Here is a 21,573-nt window from a genome sequence, read left to right as displayed (position 1 = left end):
CTTTTATTTCTTCTGTCTGACAGCACAAAATTGCATTACCTTATTGCGCCATAGCTAAGCAGAATGTTTCAACTCGCTGGGCGATATTATCCTTATTTCCCGGCAGGACGTGCGATATCACGCATGCCAAAGTTCCCGCCTTAGGAAATAAAACCAGTTTTGACTAAAAAAAATAATAACCTTGAACTGAGACTCGACGAGACAATGTCAAATCCTATGCTCCAGTTTTAAAGTAATTCTGTGAAATTCGCTTTGATCTTTTGTTTCATTGCGACCGGACACTTTAGTTCGTTACCAAACTCGAACTACACAAAATCATTAAATCTTGTTTTTTTTATTAGTTGCGATATGTGCTTTTAATCTTGGCGTGTATTTCAAGTTGTTGCATTAAAGTTGTTCAAGGTTCCTCCTTTTGAAAATTGTGTCCACATTGTACGAAAATTAATTATATAGTGCGAAAAACCAACATGGAAATTGTATTTTCTGGGAGTGAAATCTTTTCTTTTCATTTCTTAATGATCAAACCGCAAGCAGCATTTAATCGCTAGATCTCTCCGAGATATTGAACAGGACACACTTTGGAAGTGTCTTTAGCGTTTCACCCATTAGTTCGCAAACAAAAAGCATGTCCTTATCTCAAGTCGCCGGTTTCCTGTGAAGAGTTCGTTTGCGAGACTAGGTAATTACTTATTTCTTTGAAAGCGAGGAGTGACATTTTAAACCATTTCAAAATGAACTTCTTGTATTTTGATTTTAAAATTTATTTATTTATATTTCATTATCAGTCATGTTTCCGTCTTCGTATTTCGAAGGCACATTGTAAAAGAAGTTTTGAACTTGCTTCGATATTCACTGTGGTTGCCTGCAATTAATTGATTTAGCTATTCTGGTGCCTTGTTTCTCAAAGAACCTCTCTTTTCTGCCTTCCTCGCCACGCCATTAAATTTTTCACACTTGATTTTTTGATCACTCGAGTATGAAATTTCAGAAGCGTTCTTTTGAAATTTCATCGCTTGATTGGGTGTGTCGCCGCTTGAAACTCTTAACAATAAGATCTTCAATCTGGCATTGGAAAGATGTAGCAAAATAGTGGTTTTTTTTTTTTTTTTGAACACAGTCTTATTTATCTGGTGGAAAATTTCAAAGCGCTCTATTTTCAAACTCGAAAACGATTGTTATTGATTTTGTTTTCTCGCAGACGCGCCTAATTAAGTTTTCTTGTCTTCGTTGGCTAAATTGTGTCATGCTGATAACCCGCTTCAAATATCGTGCCAGAAAACCTACTTTTTTACAATTTTCAAGTTACTTTTTCAGTTTTAGAAGACTGCACATCGTTATCTTTTCGATTATGACCAAACTTTTTCAATCGGCAACGCAGTAGAATCAGTTTAAATAAATTGGAAGGGAGGAATTCCCTAAACTCTTGGATAATACCTGTGAGATTCTCTTCTTTCACGAAAATGATAAAAACACCTGCTACCTCATTAGCATGAAGGAACCTTTCCGAAACAATTAATTTTCCTGAACCAATGCTTGAAACTTTTCCTTGGTACTTCCTAAATCTGAAAAATAATTCGCACCCATACTCTGTGAAGCATCAGATAGAAAGCATTCAGACCACAAACGTTAAAAAAGAGAAACGCACTTTCAACGACAAACTAACACGCTGAGTGGCGTTTCGCGAATTTGCGGCGCATGCGTGACTGGCTCGACTAACAGGTCCAAAACATAAAGCTCGGAGTGAGAATACGATACGATCTCATACTTTATAATGCTTGTCTAAATAGTGTGCGGACGCATATCCGCTTCGATATTGAAACTTGCGGCGATGGTGAAACGGATTATTTGCATGAGTGCTACAGAACATACAAGCGTGTACACAATGAAATTGTATTAGCGAGCCAATGGTATTGTTTGCCGAGGCGTAATTAGAGCCAGTGATAATTATGACAGTGGTTTTGTGTGTGGCACGTGTCTTATTCGATCGGAAGCCTCGGAAATTGACAACCCACGAGACCAAAACAAATTCTATGCGTAAAAAGTGAATTGAAAGAACTGCGGGAAATTATGTGAAAACTACTTGCTGCGCGCAACAGCCAAAAAGTTTACTTCGTCGACAATGAGAAGGACAACAAAGAATCAAATTGCCAAAAAAATTTTTTTTTCCTTTAGTGCTATTGTAAGATCTAGCGGTAACGTGCAATCATGATAAAAGGCTTCTCTCTTGCTTCCGACATTTAAGTGAAGTATTCAGAACTCTCTTTTGATGAATTTCCAATTTCATGAATGCTTAATTTTTTGTTCTATAGAACGAGTACAGCTTGAAAATGTAAATGAATGGTTTCCTTTTGGGCGACCCAGTCACTTTCAATAAATAATTAATTCTTCATGGCGTAAGTTTCTTCGGCCCGCGAAGAATATTCTTTGAACTAGTATTTTCTTTAGAAAGAATACTAAAGCAAAAATTTCTGATACAAGCATGCTGTTCTTATTTTAATAGATAATTTTATTCATGTATTTTCTTATCCATCATCGATTTTTCAATTTGTGACAGACTCTTCTTTTCTCGTCGAAAGAGAATTTTTCTGAAAAGAAAAATAATTTACAAGCAGAATATAAGAGAATACGATCAATTTGATTTATTTTACATATATATATATGACTCTCTTTTTTTCTACAAAATTCAATGTCTTTTCAAAAGGAAATAATTTATTCGGCGATCCAACAAAAAAAGCAAGATAAGCGGAGAGTATTTGACAGCTTATCTCGACGGTTGATGTTAAATTTCGCTCGAAGGCCGCGTATAAATAATTGTATTTTGCAATTTGTTCTCGGCCATTTTTGGGCTTTATGTTCTGTTTATCGAGCAACCAAATCTCTCTTCCGCGGTTGTTTCACAAATCCGCGCTGAAAATATGATTTTTTCTTGATGCGATAGAAGTAAATATCTTTTCCCAGTCTTTGTTTTCGTGCAATCTGGCTTTATCTCACTTGTTCCCAATAGCTTGTGGTACATTCAGTAAGTTGTTTATCCTAACTAGTGAAGCGTCTTTCGTCGCAAAAATTTCCTTCATAGTTTGAGCGCTTCTCCGTCAGAATGATGTGGGAACAGTGGATGACTGCCGCACTCTTGGCTGACCACAGGCAAAAACCGTCTTGCCAAATTCGGTTTTGTACTCCTCTTCAGTTTTCTAACGCACAAAGGAAAATAAGACGAAGTTAGAGGTAGTACAAAAATTATTCAATTCGATCCCGGTTTAAATGATTCAAGGTGCTCGCTTTCGTGAAGTAAATATCGCATACTGCAAGGGCGTTACCCTGGAAAAATACATCCTCGTAAACTCGATCTTAAATGTGTTCTGAAACTGGCTGTTACTTTACTTATAGGTAAAGAAAAGAAAATACACCGAGCAATGTTGTAATGATAATATACCCATCTGTTTCAAGGCGGAAAGTTATCCCTTACTGAACTTCCTGACCAAAGATGTCGCTAGCTTGTCAATGAAAGAAAACGTTTATAATGCTAAACACATTGTGCACCTTCTAAAAATTCGTAAAAAATTATGAGGAATACGCAGAATTATTGAAACTGTCAGGAAGAATTATGAGACAAAAGTGTTTCAAAATAACATTTTTAAATTCAACTGAAGCGGAAACAAGTGCTAGGTGATTCTGTGCGAAGCCAAATTATTTTAACGATGTCGAATTGAACTGCGCCTGACGACGGCCCAACTTAACAAACACTTTATCAGCTACGGACGATACATACGGTACCGCAGAGGTAAATTTTCTCCTCAAAAGAAGGCCATAAACCTCAAACATGCGCTAAAATACTCGTAGTATCGATTTTACAAACGACCGTCATCGGTGCTGTTTGGGAAACGAAGGAAGAAGCGCGTATCGGCGCGAACGGTGGTGAAGCGGCGCACGTACGTACAGTTGATCACTGACTGGCCTGTGATACAGCGATTGTAGTACTTACAAAGTCAGACGCGGTTATCCAACTCTGGGTTTGTGAACCAGCTGCTTCATGTTCAGCTTCCATTTGATGTTTATTGGCCATCGCCAGAACGTGTTGCAGGTGCCGTATGTAGTCGATTGCGCTACGCAGCGTTTTAACTTTAGACAATTTCTTGTTTTTAGGGTCCGTAGGTACGTGTTTTCGTAGTCGCATGAAGCCGTCGTTGACCAATTTAACACGCTTTCGTTCCCTTGCGTTCCTTCGTGCTACCACGGCCGGTTCTTTTTGCTTAGCGCTAGTAGCTGCCCTTCGTCGACGGGTTTGGCCTAATACAGGTGATAACAGCGATATTTTAGCTGGGGGCCTCAAAACATCCGAGCCTCCTTCCTCGGTCCTTTGATGGGGATAGCAAATAGTCGTCGTTGGGATTGTAAAAGCTGAACTTTTTGGCATATCCTTCACAGACATTGTTTACGCCGGAGTCTCGCCCAATACAATGCAATGTTTGAATCGAGCTAGCGCCGGGCGCACTTCAATTTATACTCGGCTACACTCTGACCCTGTGCCAGGCTCGCGCCGTATGTTTGTTGTGCTAATTCAGTCAAGAGTTCTGACACGCGCCATGTCAAACAGAATAATTCAACTCTATTGGCTGGTCCCGCAAGATAATGACCAATGACAGCGCATGAATGGCACTCGAATGGTTTCCGCGCGCAAAGACCGATTACGTTGTTATCTTAAACGCATGTAGTACTGAATGTCATTTCCTCTATTACCGACCGTGGTTACAATTTACTTGTGTCGTATTGCCACCTTGTTTTAACACCCCGGCGAAATACTGCCGACATTTGGAGATGACCTATATTCTCCTATAATCAATTTCGCCAAGCCGTAATTTTCTCTGATAATGGATCTTCTATTATGTTCGTTATTAATTAATGCTTTTTATGAACGACAAAGATATGACAGGACAAACACAAATTGCTTATACCCAAAGAAAATAACAAAAACGTTTTCGTAGAACATGATGTGAAAATTGGTCGGCGCGTCATGTAAATTATAGTCACCAAAGGCTATTTTACATTGATGTGCCTCTAATATTCCTCATTTTCGTCCTGAATTTCATCCTGGAGTTTTCGATTTTCATTTTCATTCTTTCTTGCGATTTCTATTATGGTTTGCTCCTGAAGGATTTATTAACAAGTGAAGCAAAACATTCATTGGTGAGAAGTTTTCATTTACAGACCCTAGTTGCGAGATCAATTTCGCTCTGTATGAGTTTTTTAATTGTTGGCGCCATCTGCCACCTTAGAAGGGGAGACACGTGCCCCCAATAATTCATACTGACTGTGTTATGGGGCCAGAGGCTGTAATGCGCATGCTCTTTGCGAGGATAATTTGCACCTGTCATACTAAGCAACGATTCTAGTCGAGTTTTGGTAAAAAAAGGTCCGCTTCATCCTGCTACACTGATAATTTATTAAAAATGAAGCTATGAGTGACACGGAAAATTGTGGAAATCTCATTGTGGGTGAATGTTAACGGGCAGTCTGAAACTACGTTTTCTTCTCTTTTTGTTGGCAGTCCTGTTTTTGACAATGGCCATTCATCGAGCTGAAAAAACAAAACAATCTGCAGTCTTTATGAAGAATAATGGGGAAATTCGCCATGCTTAGTTATCAATAGACCGATTAATTATCGGTTTTGTTTCGCGCCTGTTTTGCTCTCAGCTAGACAAGTGAATGTTTGGGTTTTCTTCCTGTTTCGTGTCTAAAGCCAAATAGAAAAACTCCGCCTAGGACTTATTCTTCGAGTCTCAGGTAACACAGTAACCACGTGACATTGCGTCGAGCTCAAACGTTAAATGTTGAGAGCTGAAATTGCTTGACAAGCGCAGCAATAATAGGTATATCACATGATAGGGATGCTTGGCGCATGATTCACGACCCAATATTGCATACCGCTTTGGAAATGACCTTTCAGGTGTCTATCTATGAGTTTTATTCTAACGTCTCTTCTTATATATTGAGTGTTTCGGTCTGCGCTACAAAGCGGATCTTTAGAGACTTCCTTTGCAAGCTCATTTGACGTGTTATGTTAAGGACGTGTCATAGTTATCCGAAAGAACATTTTCAGGATCTCTCGGACGCTTTTCCTGAAAAGCCTCTCAAGATACTATCATTAAGATAATTGGGCGAATAATAAAAAGCTTCTCTACTTGTTTTGATTTAAGACGTAGGCAAGATAATATTCCATAGTTGTGCTTTCCTTGAGTTAACAGAACATTGCTACGGCTTTTTGAATAATACGAAGCCTTAAGTCACATTCATTAGGTATAGGAACCTGTCTGTCCATTGATTGTGTTTAAATGAATAATTTTGTTGTCGCCAAGGGGCAGTGTGTTAATTCATCGACCAGCCTTCGAACAAGTTCCTCTACTCTAACTGATCATTATGACCAGTCAGCTTGTTAACTTCCCCAAAGAGAGGTTTTTCTTTTTTTGGTGAGAGCGCAATCTATTCTGAAAATTTTCCGATGCTGTGCATCAGTAGTTGACATAATTTACCTGCTGTTTAAAGTGTGTCGTTAACTGTCTTTGTTTTTGTTAACTTTTATGATGTGTAAAGGGTTCTTTACTTTGTTTTACTTTATCAGCTACGGCAATAGTTAGTCACGACAAAATAAAAAATAACACATTTCTATGACTACTAACGATTGTCAACTTGTTAACCAAATGGATAAGGTAATTGATGAAAATGACTCGCAGCGCTTTGTTTGCGCTGTTTTCCTTTTCGCCCACGCATTAACTGTTTCTTTGGCAGCCTTTTACTGCGCTGTTTTATATTTCTCTTCTTTTAATCGCTTTTCTACGTAGAGATGCTGTTGGAATTATGCTTATTAGTCTTTTATGCTTATCATGTCATACACTCGTGTTCTTTTGACATGTCCAGTTTGTCACAAAAGCGTAGAGTATGTATTAAAACACTTTTTTTTTATTACTAGTTCAAACTCAGTTGACAATAAGCAGCAAAAGCAAATTAATGTTAGGTGCAGATAGCAAACTTGTTAGCTTCCGAATTAAGTTGTCTGCTAGTTCCAGTCTCCAGTCTTTGCTTCTTGAAATGATTCCTCCATTTGAGTGGTTTGCGTGTTTGCTGCCTTTTAGTCTTTGAAATTTTGGGAAGGGCACAGCATCTTTTTTACAATTAATTTACATCAAATATTCAACCCGATAATAGTTAAACGCGGATCAAGTGTTATTCTTCGCCTTTTTGCCACCTGCTTACCTAACTTGTCATCAGTTCCAGTAATGCTAGATCGAAGGCTAACATCTCTTCATTACCAACCTGCCGTAAAATTAAAAAGTTAGGGGATTTTGGCAAATCAAATCATTTTGGCATGTCTTACCTATAGAAACTTAATGTCTACCTCAGCCGAGCCCGCAGTTTTCCGCAGCGGTTGTTTAAACTGAATTCGAATTTGCAGGACAAGTCGATGACAAGTATTGTAGGTATGCGTCTAGTAATATAGTTGCATAGAGTCTATCGGAAAGTCCTTCATTAGGCTCGGCAGCCTATATCGTTATCTGCATGTTTGCTACACCTGCTGGAGACAGACAAGACCGTTTCGGTGTAACTGCTACGATCTACGTCCATTTCTCACCCTTTACATGTAACTTTTTCTTTTTTTTTTCTTAGTGAAAACACTGACGTATTCACTCTAATGACTGATATGTTGTCTACCGTTTAGTAATAATCCTTTCCTACCGAAGTGATTTTAAAGCCCATCACGCCGTGAAGTACGGAAAAGATAAAATCTTTTCAATGTAGATAATTTTTGGAACAAAACAGCTCTCTAAAGAAATTTTCGACCCTAGATTTTCTCTCTCTTTAGTTTGTCGTGTAGTCTCCCAAAAAACTTTCCACCTTTGTTTTTAATATGCTGTGTGTATCTCCAGGCTTAGGTCTATCTCAAGGAAGCCATGGTGAGCTGTTATTAATCTTTATTTTAGGATAGATATATATTTTTTTTTGAACCCGCAATTGTGTTACATTGGCAATATCGTGGATTCAGTAGGTTCGTATCCTAACCTAAACTACAGATTTAACACTCCTGGTCGCGATGCTTACTTAACAGCTTGATGCTTAACGATGTAGAATTAATTTTTGTGGTCAGGGTAAGAGTTTTAAAGAAAAGACTGACTTGACCAGAAGCCGATCAAATCATTCATTTCAGCGGTACTGGAGCCGTTTGAGGGCCATCATCATCTATTTTTGCCATGGCCCCCTTGGATTTTTGTCTTTGTTAAGTAAACGAGGCTTGAGGTGACATCGTCCTCCTTTGCTTCCTTTAGTTTTAGTAGAAATCCTGTCATTTTTTTATAGTTCCTCTGGTGCAGTAGACTGTATTTTCTGTCATCACGATCGCCCAAAATAGGTCAAGCGATCGGGACGATTTTATAGAAACCAGGCCAAATGAACTCGAACGACCTGGATGAATTTATCCTTAAGTTTGGTTTCTTAGATAGGTTATCTAGACGTAATGAGTTATGGGTAATGCTAAATGCTTGTCATTCAAATGAGGTCTGCCGCTTATACTATCATAGTTATAAAACTTCATGCCTATATCGTTATCTGCATGTTTGCTACACCTGCTGGAGACAGACAAGACCGTTTTGGTGTAAGTATAACTGTGTAACCGTAACTGCAATGAATAATACATTTTAACCAATAAGAGCGTGAGTTGTACTCGGTTTATGTAAGTCGCACGGATTCATGCAATGGCATTAAAATGCTAAGGAAGACGGGGAATCAGAACTTTGATTACCATTTATCACATGTCTTGCCTGTATCCGTTCAGTCAGTCTTGTTCATAAACCTGCAATGTCATGTTCAGGGTGCACGTAAAAAAAAATAAATATTTGGATTCGGTTTGTATCGGCTGCACAACAATTTCAAAGTGTCTTTTATGTACTGTAGACCAGTTTCAACAACGCGCTTTTAGCATTCCATTGTCAGTTTGATATTTTTTGAGTTCTTGGGTTTTATTTCCAAGCGATGATGCCTTTCATAGTCTTCTTTTCCAAGTTTTCGCAACAAAACAACAGCTAGTCATAAACATAGTATCAGTAAGCGCGACTACCCTCTTTAAAAGCTTGACGTGGTTGATACTGATTTTCAGAAACGTTTCTGTTATGGTCACTCTTTTGAATGCTTTCTCAACCAGGATTGGCCAATGAATAATTTGTCCCTACAATCTTGATCGCCTCCCAGTTAGCTCAATGGATAGAGCGCTGGACTGTTGTGCGGGAGGTCAAGGGTTCGAGCCCCGGCCGGACCAACACTCAAGGTCTTAAAATAATTGAGAAGAATTTGCTATCTTTCTATAACATCAAGAAATGGTTAGATATTCTAGTCTTCTCGGATAGCGACGAATAAATGGAGGTCCCGTCTCCTACAGGGTTGGGGTAGGAGACGTTAATTTCCCACACACGAGATTTCTGTGTGATGGATGTCCTCCCCTGGGGTGGGATGGGTGGGAAGGTGAGATCGATAGACTGAAGCGGCTGCCAGAGGCGCCTTATATGCTGACGTCCGTTCTCAACCTTACACTGCACCCGTAATTCAGCCTCTGAGCTGCAAGTGGTCAGATATAAACTATATTACTTTATTAAAAACTGGATCATTGGATAATGCAATTCAAGACTTTTTATTGGCTTAGCCATTATGGTATATGAGCCAATATACCATAATCTACAAATATGGTAAGCGTACGCGTCAGCTTAAAATCAAAAGGGAGCTAAAAATTCCGGTTTCCTCTTACAAAATAATAATTTCTTGGGGGCGTTTTTAATAAAACTATTATTCCACTCGCGCTTGTTGGATATGAGATGATTATAGCCAACTCGGCGCTACGCGCCTCGTTGGCTATCTATCATCTCATATCCAACGCGCGCTCATGGAGAAGTCCTTGTGTTCTAGCGTCTGTTTTGCAGGAGCCCTGCGGATCTCCATCCAATAATTCGCTCTGACGAAGGGCTAACGCTCGAATCTTCAGCTTTTCAACTCTTTACGGTGGACAATTTACATTATCAACTGAGTTGATAAAACCAAAATTACCTTGTTGCCCCCACCGACGCAGCACCGCAGTTTCTTTAGAAACTTACCCCCTTTATTCATCCCAGCGTTTGAACTGAAATCTCGAACACTTTCTTACGACTGCCTCTACTCGCGTCTGATTAGTGACATTGTCATAACCTCTGATAGTTACTAATTCACACGATTGATTCCACTGACCAATCATCTAACCTCATTGTCACCTCACCTACAACTAATTACGTGTTAATTGCTTGCAAATCGCAGGTCTACAATCACTAACTTTTAACAGCCACGGTCTTTCAGAAGTGACAGTCTCACAAGCGATGTAAAAGTCACTTAAGCTATTGTTACCTCCCACTTGAAAGCTGTTAATATTGTGGGATGCAAACAGCGTCAAAAGCTGTTAATAGAAGCCGGTGGCAATACGGGGTAATGGGCTTGTCCGCCCCCACTACTCAGTTTTATTTTTCCAAATATAGAGTCACGCGATTTTACTGCCTTTCAATCGATGGCCTATACTTTTTCGCCGCCCCGTGTACACTCTATTCATGGTTTAAAAGCACACGCAGGTGACAAGAATAGAGAAAAACACTAATTTCGTTTTTTACATTTTTACTTAAAAACTTAACATTCGAGAAATTTACGACAACTCTTGATACTAAGAATTTAAAAAGCCATTGATCACGCTGGAAAAACTAAGGGCACCCACTACTCGGTATTTCAACTAGGCAAACTACAATCCTGAGATAAGACAGATATTCCGCGGCTCACTAGATTAGTCGATGTTCTCTTTCGTGCATGAAGCATAGCACTACTGGATTTTAGGTCTCCTTGTTCAATTTTTTTAACTTCATCGTCCTGTTAATCGTCTCAAACTTGCTTGGCAGTAACATCAAATTTAAAATCTAGCAAACTAACTATTTACAGCTGATTTTCACATATTGCTAATGTGCTTAGCAGTCCAGCTTTTCCGTGTTCTGTTTACAACACACAAGCGTGACCAGAGCGAGAGACACGCTAAGGTATGGGGCAAAAGGAAGCAAATGCATTAAGCTTTTACCTTTCTGCCATTTCGCCCCATGGCTCCTTGCCACTCTCGCTCAACTGGCGCTTTTCCCGCTTGGATCAAAGTAAACCGAAAAGACGTCTTGTCAATTTTGTTGTTTTCTTAACGTTTTATCGACAAGACAGTTCTGGCAGCTTCATCATTTGTGAAGCTGCTATTAACTTTCTCAATATTCCATCAATCTTCTTAATCCAAGCCTGTGTGATAAACACGCGAACTGAAAACAGTTATAGTAAATGCACCTGTTCTGGACGTCAGGTTTTAATCGCAATATTATCACCTTTTTTGGTATTTAAGAACCCCTTTAATCCAAGCTAAGCCTGAAGTTTTTTTCCTCCCGGGATCTTCTTTTTGTTTCCAGGTAAAGGTAAGTATCTTGCCTATTTTACAGGCATTCAGCGACAATTCTCTTTGTTCAACTTCCGATTTATTCAACAATAGTAACCGTAACAATGGCGAATTTAAATTATCGATCTACTTCGGCGAAAAGTCAACCCGTTTGGCCCTACACAATCTGGTTATTAGGATAAAATAAGTTTTGTGTATTAAAAACGTATTTTTTGTGGTCACTAGGGTTCTCTTGATCGAGAAAAGCAGTAACTCTGGCTTTTTCAGCCTTCGTTGCCTTTGTTGTAATTTTAAAAGACTCTGTTCTAGGAATCTTTACCTTTTTGGGTCAAAATGCGATGACCCAATGGCTGTTTGTGAAAAGCCTGTAAGATTGTAACTGTATCACATACAAACCAAACTTACTCTTCACTGAGGAATAGAAAGGAGCGTTAACATACAAAAACTTCCGTATACATTCTGTATATAGCAGTTGATGCCCCAGGACTTAATCTCAAAGAGGTGTATTGCGAATTGAAAAGGGAATTGACATTTAAATCCCAGGTTTGCATGAATGCAACGGAATGAAAACATCAAATTTTCCATTTGATATCATTATTGTGTTTTCTTCTTTTCGCTCTTTCTTTGTTGAAAATGTGACTAGCTAACATCCACATGTATTTAAGTATTTGCTTAATTCATCCTCGGTTTGTCAAAGCGTGTCCGCTCGATTAGACAGCGCACTCACCATCGGTTCTCAGATAAGATTACATACATAAGAAGGGTGCGCGCTGGACAACGACAGTAAGATTCCTCTTTTTCTTTACTTATTAGAGTTAGAAAAAGAACCTCCAAATTAAGTGGGGCGAACTTGTTATGTATTTGATATGGCGAACTCGTCGTAATAGGGGAGAGATAGTTGCGAACTTTCAATGAGGTAGAACTTCTACAGACCTTAACTTCAAGACAGTTGGTATTTGTTAGGTGATTGGTCTGTGTTTCATCAACAACTTTCAGAAGGTGTGGTCATTACCCTGTTTGGCCAGTGTGGTGTCCCTCAGCATTGCGCAGCATTTTTTAATCAACCCGTGTTGAAACCAGCGCAGCTCGTCAAGAGGTCTAATCCAACTTTCTAACTCAGAGAATGAAAAATTACTTACAGAATTTGCGAAGTCATCCGCGTTTTATTAATTTTTTTTTCTTTTTTTACATTAATTGTGCATCTTTACACTGATCCATGAAAATTTTGGAATATTTCTTGGCAGGTACTTTTGGATTGTTTGCGGTAGCGAACCTTGATCATGTTGCAGGTGTTCTGTTGCCTTAGAAACGTAAACGGTGTTTACATTCTTTTTGCTTCATATAATAACTCTCAGTTCTTTGATAAGCATCGTCTCCATCTCAAACCAAAATTTTAATAGGGCTTCATAAAAGAATTGTTTGTTTTGCCATGTCAATCGATTTCCATCTCTTTGTCATCGCCAATTCAGTTCTTTTGTCTACTAAAGTAATCCAACGGAAGCTTTCACCTCCACTGTTTGTAGTTTTCGCAATAGTCGTAAAATTGTCTATCTACTAAAGTTTTTCTTTTGATAGTCACGTAGTCTTAATTACTGCCATTTAAAAGAAACATTTCAAAGAAACGTTCAAAACTCAGAGTAGTCAAAAAGGTTAAACTGAACGTGAATGGTGTTTATCAGTGCTAAAAGCCGAAGGCGAGTCATCTCCAGGCTCCTCCTCGGTGTAAAAACCTGTGAAGCTCTCACCATCGGTTCTCAGCTAAAAGCCTCGGTGCAGGTAAGGGACTGACACAGAGATGTTACTTCATACCGAAGGCGACTCATCTCCTGGCTCATCCTTGTTGTAAAAACCTGTGAAGCTCACGAGTGACGTAAAACAAAGACAACAAAACATTATAAACAATAGCGTACAGCAAAACAATACCTCATGAAACAAAGAAAACCTCGTCAGGTTTTTACACAGAGGATGAACCCATCTCTTGATGTCAATAACAATATATTTTTGTTTGCACTTCTGTGACTGAGCCTCTGTTCTGCTATAGGTGGTTTACACGTTATGTCATTGCCCCCATGTTGGTGGACGTAAACAATAGATATATCATTAGCTCCGTTTGTTCGTCCACCAGCATTTGTTCCTTTCACCATTGTTACCTGCGTCTCTAGAGATTGATTGCAAACCACCTATTGACAGCTGCGGGTAAGCCATGATTTAGTGATTTTATGCAAAAATAATCTCTAATTCTATTTCTGATTAGGCGATCAAAGTCAATCATGTACTAGTTTTCCCTTCTTCCTCCATGAACGTTTGAAACTAAGATTTTTTTCAACCACGTTTTTGTTTCTCATTTTACTTCTAATTAAGCCGGCTAAATTTTCTCGGAATGGCCCATGCAAAGCTGACCTCACTGACCGCAAATTCAATGTGAAAAAAAAATCAATTCTACATTGTTGCTGGAGTGGTGTCACGATCGCGTGTAGTTGTTTACTTTTGCTGACTATTATAAACGCAGTATATATTGTCACTTGAAGAGTATCTAGTGTCATATATAGAGTCCTGGTCTAAACATTGTTTGGAATTTCAGTTTGAGACAATAATTTGTAAGGTACAACCAGTTGAGGTTAGTGTATTCGTTATTATCCTCGGTTAATGATCCCTCCGGTCCAAAAATACGGCAATTTATAGCACTGTTTTACACTGAGGTCCCAATATCATTTTATGAAGGTGTTTGTGTTTAAAGACATCGGTCATTAAAAAGGTTCTTTTGTTTTTCTTTTGTTTTTTGTTTTTGTTTTTTGTTTTTTTTGTGTTTTTTGTTTTTTTTTCGGGATGCAAAGTTCGTTATAGGAATTTTACCAAATAATTGGAGAGCGTGCGCAATGTAATATGCGAAGTAGAATTTGAACGTTAAAATCAAGATTTTAACCATAAATCTATTTTTATATTTTTGTGTATTTTTAATCGCAAGCTACAACTAAACGAGCTTTTTATTTGAGATTATATGAGCATTATTTGGATATATCAACAAAGTTGAAATGGTAAATTGGCCACCGTAATGATTACGAAAGCTGACGTTTCGAGCGTTAGCCCTTCGTTTCGAGCGTTAGCCCTTCGCTCCGACGAAGGGCTAACGCTCGAAACGTCAGCTTTTGTAATCATTACGGTGGCCAATTTACCATTTCAACTTTGTTGATATATCCAAATTATTTCGTTACTCCCACCGACGCAGCCCCAAACAGTTTCTTTCGAAACTATATATGAGCATTAGTTTCTTTTAATTTGACAAGCAATTCCCAAGGGTACGGGAGATTTTATTCAAAATTTCTTTTTAATGATTTTCGGTGAAAAAATTTTGATTTAATCTTCTTAAAGCTTCAAGGTGTTTAATTTACCTGAAATGCATTATATGTATTTTAAGGAAAACGTAATTTATTTCATATTCAGTTTAAGACAACAATTTAAGAGGATTACATTACGTCGAGGCAAGTTTTTAGCAAAAAAAAAAAAGAAAAAAGGACATAAAGATGCCAGTATATTAGCATTCTTCTTAATTCTCAAAATTACAATCTAGAAGATTCAAAGGTGTGATATATTCATTGGGGTTTACCATATCACTTTCAAGCAGTCTTTGTGTGAGTGATTTGAATATCATCTGGTATGTGCAAAATCATGGAAGTTTTTCAGTCGCGTTAACTGAATTCTTTTGTGAATTTAGTACCCAAGTAAAAAAGTATGGTTTCCCTTCGATATGCGTCAGTATTTTCCGAATATATTTTGAGAAGAATGCATTAAAAACAATGAAATGGATTTCCTTCTTTTATGTTCATGGGAGTCGCTTGTAATCTTAAAGCTTAATAGAATTTCTAGGTAATTGATTTTGCATGAATGTTAGCTAATGAATTCTGAACGGGACAATATATTGGTGATTGCTTTCCGAAAGCTTATGATCGGAAAATGGACGTAGCTTCAGCCTTTGGTCTGGCGTGAATTGTCTTGTCTCCACAGTTAAGTTATTTTGTCAGTAACTCACAATGGCCTTGTCTCCACAGTTAAGTTATTTTGTCAGTAACTCACAATGGCCTGGTCTCCACAGTTAAGTTATTTTGTCAATGCTGATGATAACTGCTCTTTGTACCAGTAAAGATGGCAGTGTCACGGAGCGTACTTGTGCGTACATTGTGAAGAATTGGAGCTACCGGTGTTTCTCTGGCGGCATGTTCCTCGTAGTCGGTGTTTATTATTTTCTGAACCATGCTAGTTCCTTTTGTCTTCAAAATAATCTTTTAAAGTAATTCTAGCCCAAGGAAATTGTTTTTTCGTGGGAGGGGAGACTCTTTTCCTTAAAGGGGATTTTCAAGCAAAAAAAAAAACATTATTTGTTCTTCATTGGAGGACTAGATAAATAATACATCCAGGATCACGTATAATCTGGAGAATTTTGCTTTCCGTGCATTTTTCCCCTCCCCGTTAAGGTTGAAAGCGACCGACATTTAAAGCAGGAAATGGGAGTACCGAAATTTTCTTTTTTTGAGATTTGAGGTCATAATTGGATGTTTTTGTCCCTAATGCAACAAAATGTGTCCAAGATTTAAGACTGAGGAGAATTTAATTTTTTTTCCTTTATTTCAGTGATTTGTGTTTGTTGAAGTATAGACATGCGCATGTGTCTCCTGTTATGATCTGCTTTTTTTAATGCTGACGACTTTTCGATAGGTGATTATGTATTCTTTGAAATCAAAAGCGCGACGATATCCCCCTTTTCAATGCAAACGTCGTCATTTTCTAAAGAGTAGTGGCTGAATTTGCTAAAGCAATGGCACTGGCATTGGGATGCACCTAACTGCTAACTGACTTCCAAATCATCAACTGAAGGAAGTTAGATACAATGAAATATATGAAGTGTATCTAATATATCTCCTGCATCATATGAAGGAAGTTACTTGAAATTTTAATTGGCATGTAAACGTCATTCTAAGACGTTTATAATTCTCAAAACTTATGATATGAAAACAAATTTGCAATTTTCTCTCATTAACAAATGGTAAACACCACAGCGTACACTATTGAGTTATGGATGCACGCGGAAAAATAGTCTTTGCATTTGCTCACGTTAGCAGCGTACACCCATGGGCAAATGGGGGAACGCTAAATTGACCAATCAGAGCGCGCGCTTTACTGTGGTTATGTTATAATTATTGCTCCTTACCTCCGTCTCTGTGAAGGAGAATATCAAGACATTCCTTCAAACATGAACGAACATGAACGATGACAACAATGCCGCCAGTTGATATGTTAAATTTTCCTTCTTTTTCCAAAACATCTCAGCATTTATCAGCTTTAATTTTTGTGAAATAAATCAAATTCCTTCTACAACTCGCAATTTAAATTAAAATCTCAATGGGCAAAAATCAAGCGTGTATACCGGCATAGGAAAGCTGTATTTCCATATTTTTGGAATCTGAATTCTTGCATTACACGGCCTGACAGGACGGAAAACGCGTGCACTGTAAGTACCTCCAGTTGTCCTGTACAAAGCCTTAGAAAAGTTTTCTATAAAGGCTTTGTGTGAAAACGGGAGGTACTTACAGTGCACGCGTTTTCCGTCCTGTCATGGGAGTGAATACTGGGTGTGAAGGACTTTGTGGTGCTGTAGTTCTGCTATTTCCTTTTGAGTGGGGCTTGTATGAAAGCCGTAATCAGCACCACAATTCTAGGTAATTTAAAGCTTTTTTTTTCAAAATGTCTACGGACTACAAAGCGTTTTAATGATGCAACTGCTGAAGATATTACGATAAATGTCTGACTCGGTTTTTAAATGCAGAACATTCATGAATTTAATTCACATATCAAAGCACGTTGGTTTTACAGATGCTGCACTTACCAACAGTCCCAGCATGCCTTTTGGTTTCTTTTTCTCTGATGACTTGCTACTGGTGTTGTATGGCGGGTGAGACGAATAAGGCGGGTCCAGTTTATGCTTTTTGTGGCGACGATTTTAAATCAGCTTGGGAGAGTTGTTGTGGGGGTCGCTGCAGAAAAGGCAAGCGGATGGCAGGTAAGAAATATAGAGCTTCAGAGTTGCATTCTTGATAATTTGAATCTTACCTGTGATGAGGGGAATTATAAAAATATGTCAACGAGCCGCACAAAAAAATATGTCAACCTAGAGAGACCCATAAATAGGCCATTTCCGAATTATCCTTGGCCTCTGTTTTAGAACCTTTTTTCAAACCATTCTCGTGAAAATGAATTTAATTTGCATTTGAACGAAAGTGTACTGTCGAAATGAAAGGATGAGCACCAGGACTCGCTTTGAAAAAAATGCTAAAGCTAATTCGGAAATGGGCTATCATTTACACGGAATGATCGAAAATATCAAAATGTTGAAAATAAGCAAAGAAAGAACGTGGATGGTCGAGGATGGAGAAAGTGAATATAAATTCTAAACTTATCAAAGACGGATCATCGGCCGATAAAATGTGCTTAGTTCAACCGGGGATCGCGTTGGTATCATTTCCGAGATCGGGTCGGAGATCATCCGCGGGACCCTATCGGGATCATGCCTCGGAATCGTCCCGGCATCATTTCCAGGATCGAGTCCGAGATCGTCCGCCGGGATAGCGCTCGGGATCTTAAAACTCTCATTTCAAAAACGATAATTGTTAATGCTGTAAAGTTTATGGGGTCGTTTATCTAAGGGTCTATTATGGTAATGGACTTATCTCATCTAGAACGACGTCAGGATCTCCACCAAGAAAGGGAGTAATTTGAAAAGCAAAACACGAACAAATTAGAAGCCAAATACGAACACCTGATGGGCAAAGTCTCAGGGATTCTAGGAAAGATTTCCGTATTAGAACTACCCCATACTATTCTCAAACAAAGCCGTTGTCCTAAGGTCAGTCTATTCTTTTCGCGATTGTTTTCTTTATTCAGGACATGATGTATGCATAATAAAGTATGGGGCTCTGCCGAAATCTTTCCGGATTCTCTGTAATTCTTAACTTTGTGACTCAGTGATTGATTTTGTTCACAAATTCTCTTAGAACTTGCGAAAACAGATGAGGACAATAAGCCATTTAATCACATCACCTTTACAGGTTTTATGAGTAGCAGTAATTTCAGTTTTCCTCCTTCTTTTCTGAAAGACTCGGGTAGTATAATTTTTGGCCAGCTTGATTCCGGATTTAAAGGTCGGTGTACGAGCTCTAGCCGGGATCAAGACATTTTACTCTTGCAGTACCCATCTCCCTTGCCCAAACCCCCCTCCCCTCCCCCGTCCAGATTTGTAAAAGAGTAATAGCAAAATGTCAAAACTGATTGCCCGATCCTGCTTTTCCATTTCGAACATAACAAAGTTTAATCTAGGAGGTTTCAACAGTAATAAAACAGCAGCCTATTTCGCACTAAATTTAGTTGCTTTTGAAAAGACATTATTTTTGTCGATGTTTAGGACTAACCATGTCATTTGAAAAAGCCAGAAGTTTTCTCAAGTCACCATCTGATCCCAAGTCGAGGAAGAGGTCAATGCAAAATGGTGTGGAGGAGTGCTGCTACGAAAAATGCTCCTTTGAAGAAATATCTGAATATCGTTGTTAAATAACTGTGAGATGTAAAATTCATCGTTGAAATAAAACTATTTTCGTTATGCCAACACATGAATCCAATTGCAGGACTAATAGAGAGGCGCGCCTTTACCCGAAGGAAATGATCACACGTAGTCTTCATTAATTTCTGTTTTGCAGTACATGTCCTAATTTAATTTAAAATATATATCTGCCGTTACCTGTAAATCCTAACAGCTGAGAGGATGCTAAATTTCTCTGTTAATTTCTTCTGGCTTCAATTTCCTTTGTTTCCTTTTCACCTGCGATATCTTTCAACGTTGTCGTAGTCATGAGTCCTCTATTGCGCTGCGTCAACATATTTTCATTGCTCAGTTTGAACAAACTTATTTAGGTTTCCTTTATCATTGATCATCACAAGTCATCACTTACATTAAACGGCGTCATTACATATTTTATATGACATTGAAAATCTAAAGAATATTCTTCGCTCGGCGAAGCTTCTGTTACTCAGGAGGAGCAGTAATCGGTTATGTAAAGGCGATCAAATTATTTGCTGCTCTCAGCGGTAGTGACCTCTTTTGGTCTAGAAAGTGGGGGCTGATTTAATGATCTGAGTATGAGGTAGGATAGAGTTTTTATTTTGCACACTCCTCGAACCCGGGATCTGTTAATGGTTACACATCGATCCCACTTACTTTAAAGAGTAACATCTCACTCATACAAGCAATCCTTCATCATTTTTCCAACAGACTGCCTTTTTCTGTGTAGTACAAATCGTATAACCGCACAATCCGCGGATCTCTAAATGGTCTGAGGCATTAATGTGTCGAAATCATGTTCAGTTTATTCTGAAATAACGTTTTGATAGAGGTGTCGTAAATTTACAACGGCCAATTTGGACAAAGAAAAAAAGCAAAAGGAACCAGTGATACCTCAAAATAAAAACAAGGAAAACACGAATGGCTTACGCACGGTATCACGCGAACAGGGGTATGGCCAGCATTTTGACTAGTTAGCCTGAGGGTAGGCTTGTCAGAGATCTTGAAGCGTGCCAACCTAGCCCTTACCGTTACGAGATTTGTTCTTGCTTCTTCTTTGTTATATAAGAACTTGAAAATTTGTCTTAAAGAAAGTTCAATGTTTGTTTGAACCCTAGCAAGAGTCGTATCAAAAAAGTCAAGCGGCGGAAAACAATCGTAGGTCCGGGCCTACGAAGCTATAGGCTAGCTACCCCCTGACCACCCTCTTTTCTCGTAACTAAATAATTATATAGTTTTACACCAAAAGGGTATCACCCTGACAGCTTCGAAAAAGTTCGCACTTAACAGAAAAAACCGCCATAGGGATAAAATTACTTTATGTCTTTCAGAAATATTTAGATAACACTGCACGAAAAGATAACTTGTTAACTTCTCAAAAGTCATGCGAGTTAAAAATGTAGAAGTTGGACGATGGACCTTATTCTGACAGCGAACTGAAACGAAGTAATTAGTGTATTAAGTTCAGCACATCATTAATTCATTAGAGGAGAAGTATCATTGATTTCTTCAAACTCGAAAATTTTTTGGAAATCTTCCCCCTTAAGCAATTTGCATATCTCCTCTTGCGAAATGATATAGAATGATATCAGTTACTTGAAGCACGAATCAGAGACCCTTTAACTTTTCGCGCCTTACTTTATCGTTCGCCGGTGAACGATGACTTCACATGCTTGTTGCAAGAAGAGACTAAGCTGTACTAGCTAACCAATCGTTGGTTTTTGACAGAAACATCCATAAGAACCCCTCTGTTTGGAATTCTTAGGCGACTAGCTATTGGTTTTATAGAGATAGGGGGCAAGGGTGCATGGCAGTCTATTTGTGATGTTATAGAAGTTAATTCAGATAAAGAGAATATCAAGTTTGTTTCAATGGAATACCACCATTTCAACAGACCAATTACGCGGTCACGTATTTGTTCCCTGAACGATTTGAAATTCATAGTTCTCGTCTTCATAATTTCTTTAGTTCTATTTTCTTGCTTGGAAATACTTTGCAACGATTTTAGATGACTTGCGAACTGATCCATTTAAAAAGAAAATGAGCTCTTAAAAAAGCGCTTGAGTTTTCTCTAAAAATATTTTTTAATTCGTCAGACATCAATATACCTCCATCAAAGCAACGTGACCGACGACAAAATCTTTTAAGAGAGAGATTGGTAACTTCCCCATCATTAGTAAACAATCATAAAGTGTGATTGTTTTGTCGCAGTGAAATTCAAATCCAAATGCATATATAAATGCATGGCAAGTTTGAATGAAAGAAAACATCTTGGGTATCTTAGAGACGTTCCTCAAAAAAGATTTACGAGATTGCAAAGTTTGATTGTAGGAACAAATGATGAACTTGGAATCAAGATGCGCTTACGGCTGCTACTTTGAACTAAATCTGCGTTTTTCTTCCATGCTAGTCTTTGAAAGCTGTTTCGAGGGCTATTAAGAGCTGATAATTTTAGCGCGAATGAGCTTTTCATCTGGCCATAAAGCAGTAAGATTCT

At 38.4% G+C, this 21,573-nt stretch overlaps 2 protein-coding genes across 3 annotated transcripts; one reads left to right on the top strand and one right to left on the bottom strand.

The window, feature by feature from the left end:
• Positions 1 to 2,485: 2,485 nt before the first annotated feature.
• On the bottom strand, positions 2,486 to 4,525 carry LOC111326458 (uncharacterized). The gene is made up of 2 exons (XM_022930462.2): positions 3,983 to 4,525; positions 2,486 to 3,191 (listed from the first exon to the last, which is right to left on the bottom strand). The coding sequence occupies exons 1-2, from the start codon at positions 4,427 to 4,429 to the stop codon at positions 3,093 to 3,095; spliced, it is 546 nt and encodes a 181-aa protein (XP_022786197.1). The 5' UTR covers positions 4,430 to 4,525; the 3' UTR covers positions 2,486 to 3,092.
• Positions 4,526 to 13,040: 8,515 nt separating this feature from the next.
• On the top strand, positions 13,041 to 19,124 carry LOC148741720 (uncharacterized). 2 transcript variants are annotated; one of them, XM_088745013.1, is made up of 3 exons: positions 13,041 to 13,249; positions 17,339 to 17,525; positions 18,924 to 19,124. In XM_088745013.1, the coding sequence occupies exons 1-3, from the start codon at positions 13,139 to 13,141 to the stop codon at positions 19,067 to 19,069; spliced, it is 444 nt and encodes a 147-aa protein (XP_088601139.1). In that variant the 5' UTR covers positions 13,041 to 13,138; the 3' UTR covers positions 19,070 to 19,124. The 2 variants fall into 2 exon arrangements, with proteins under 2 accessions (XP_088601139.1, XP_088601146.1); XM_088745020.1 differs by lacking the exon at positions 18,924 to 19,124 and adding an exon at positions 18,202 to 18,917.
• Positions 19,125 to 21,573: the final 2,449 nt, after the last annotated feature.

Source organism: Stylophora pistillata, chromosome 1 (assembly GCF_964205215.1).
Source record: "Stylophora pistillata chromosome 1, jaStyPist1.2, whole genome shotgun sequence".
NCBI lineage: Eukaryota > Metazoa > Cnidaria > Anthozoa > Scleractinia > Pocilloporidae > Stylophora > Stylophora pistillata.
This window is presented reverse-complemented; position numbering and strand designations above follow the sequence as displayed.

What these genes read in the sequence shown, in the direction of transcription:
- LOC111326458 (XM_022930462.2), bottom strand. Translation starts at nt 4,429, where the DNA reads ATGTCTGTGAAGGATATGCCAAAAAGTTCAGCTTTTACAATCCCAACG. An exon ending in GGATAACCGCGTCTGACTTT is followed by an intron (nt 3,192 to 3,982) that starts GTAAGTACTACA and finishes TTTGTGCGTTAG; the next exon opens with AAAACTGAAGAGGAGTACAA.
- LOC148741720 (XM_088745013.1), top strand. Translation starts at nt 13,139, where the DNA reads ATGGTGTTTATCAGTGCTAAAAGCCGAAGGCGAGTCATCTCCAGGCTC. An exon ending in AGCTAAAAGCCTCGGTGCAG is followed by an intron (nt 13,250 to 17,338) that starts GTAAGGGACTGA and finishes TTGGTTTTACAG; the next exon opens with ATGCTGCACTTACCAACAGT. An exon ending in AAAAGGCAAGCGGATGGCAG is followed by an intron (nt 17,526 to 18,923) that starts GTAAGAAATATA and finishes GTCGATGTTTAG; the next exon opens with GACTAACCATGTCATTTGAA.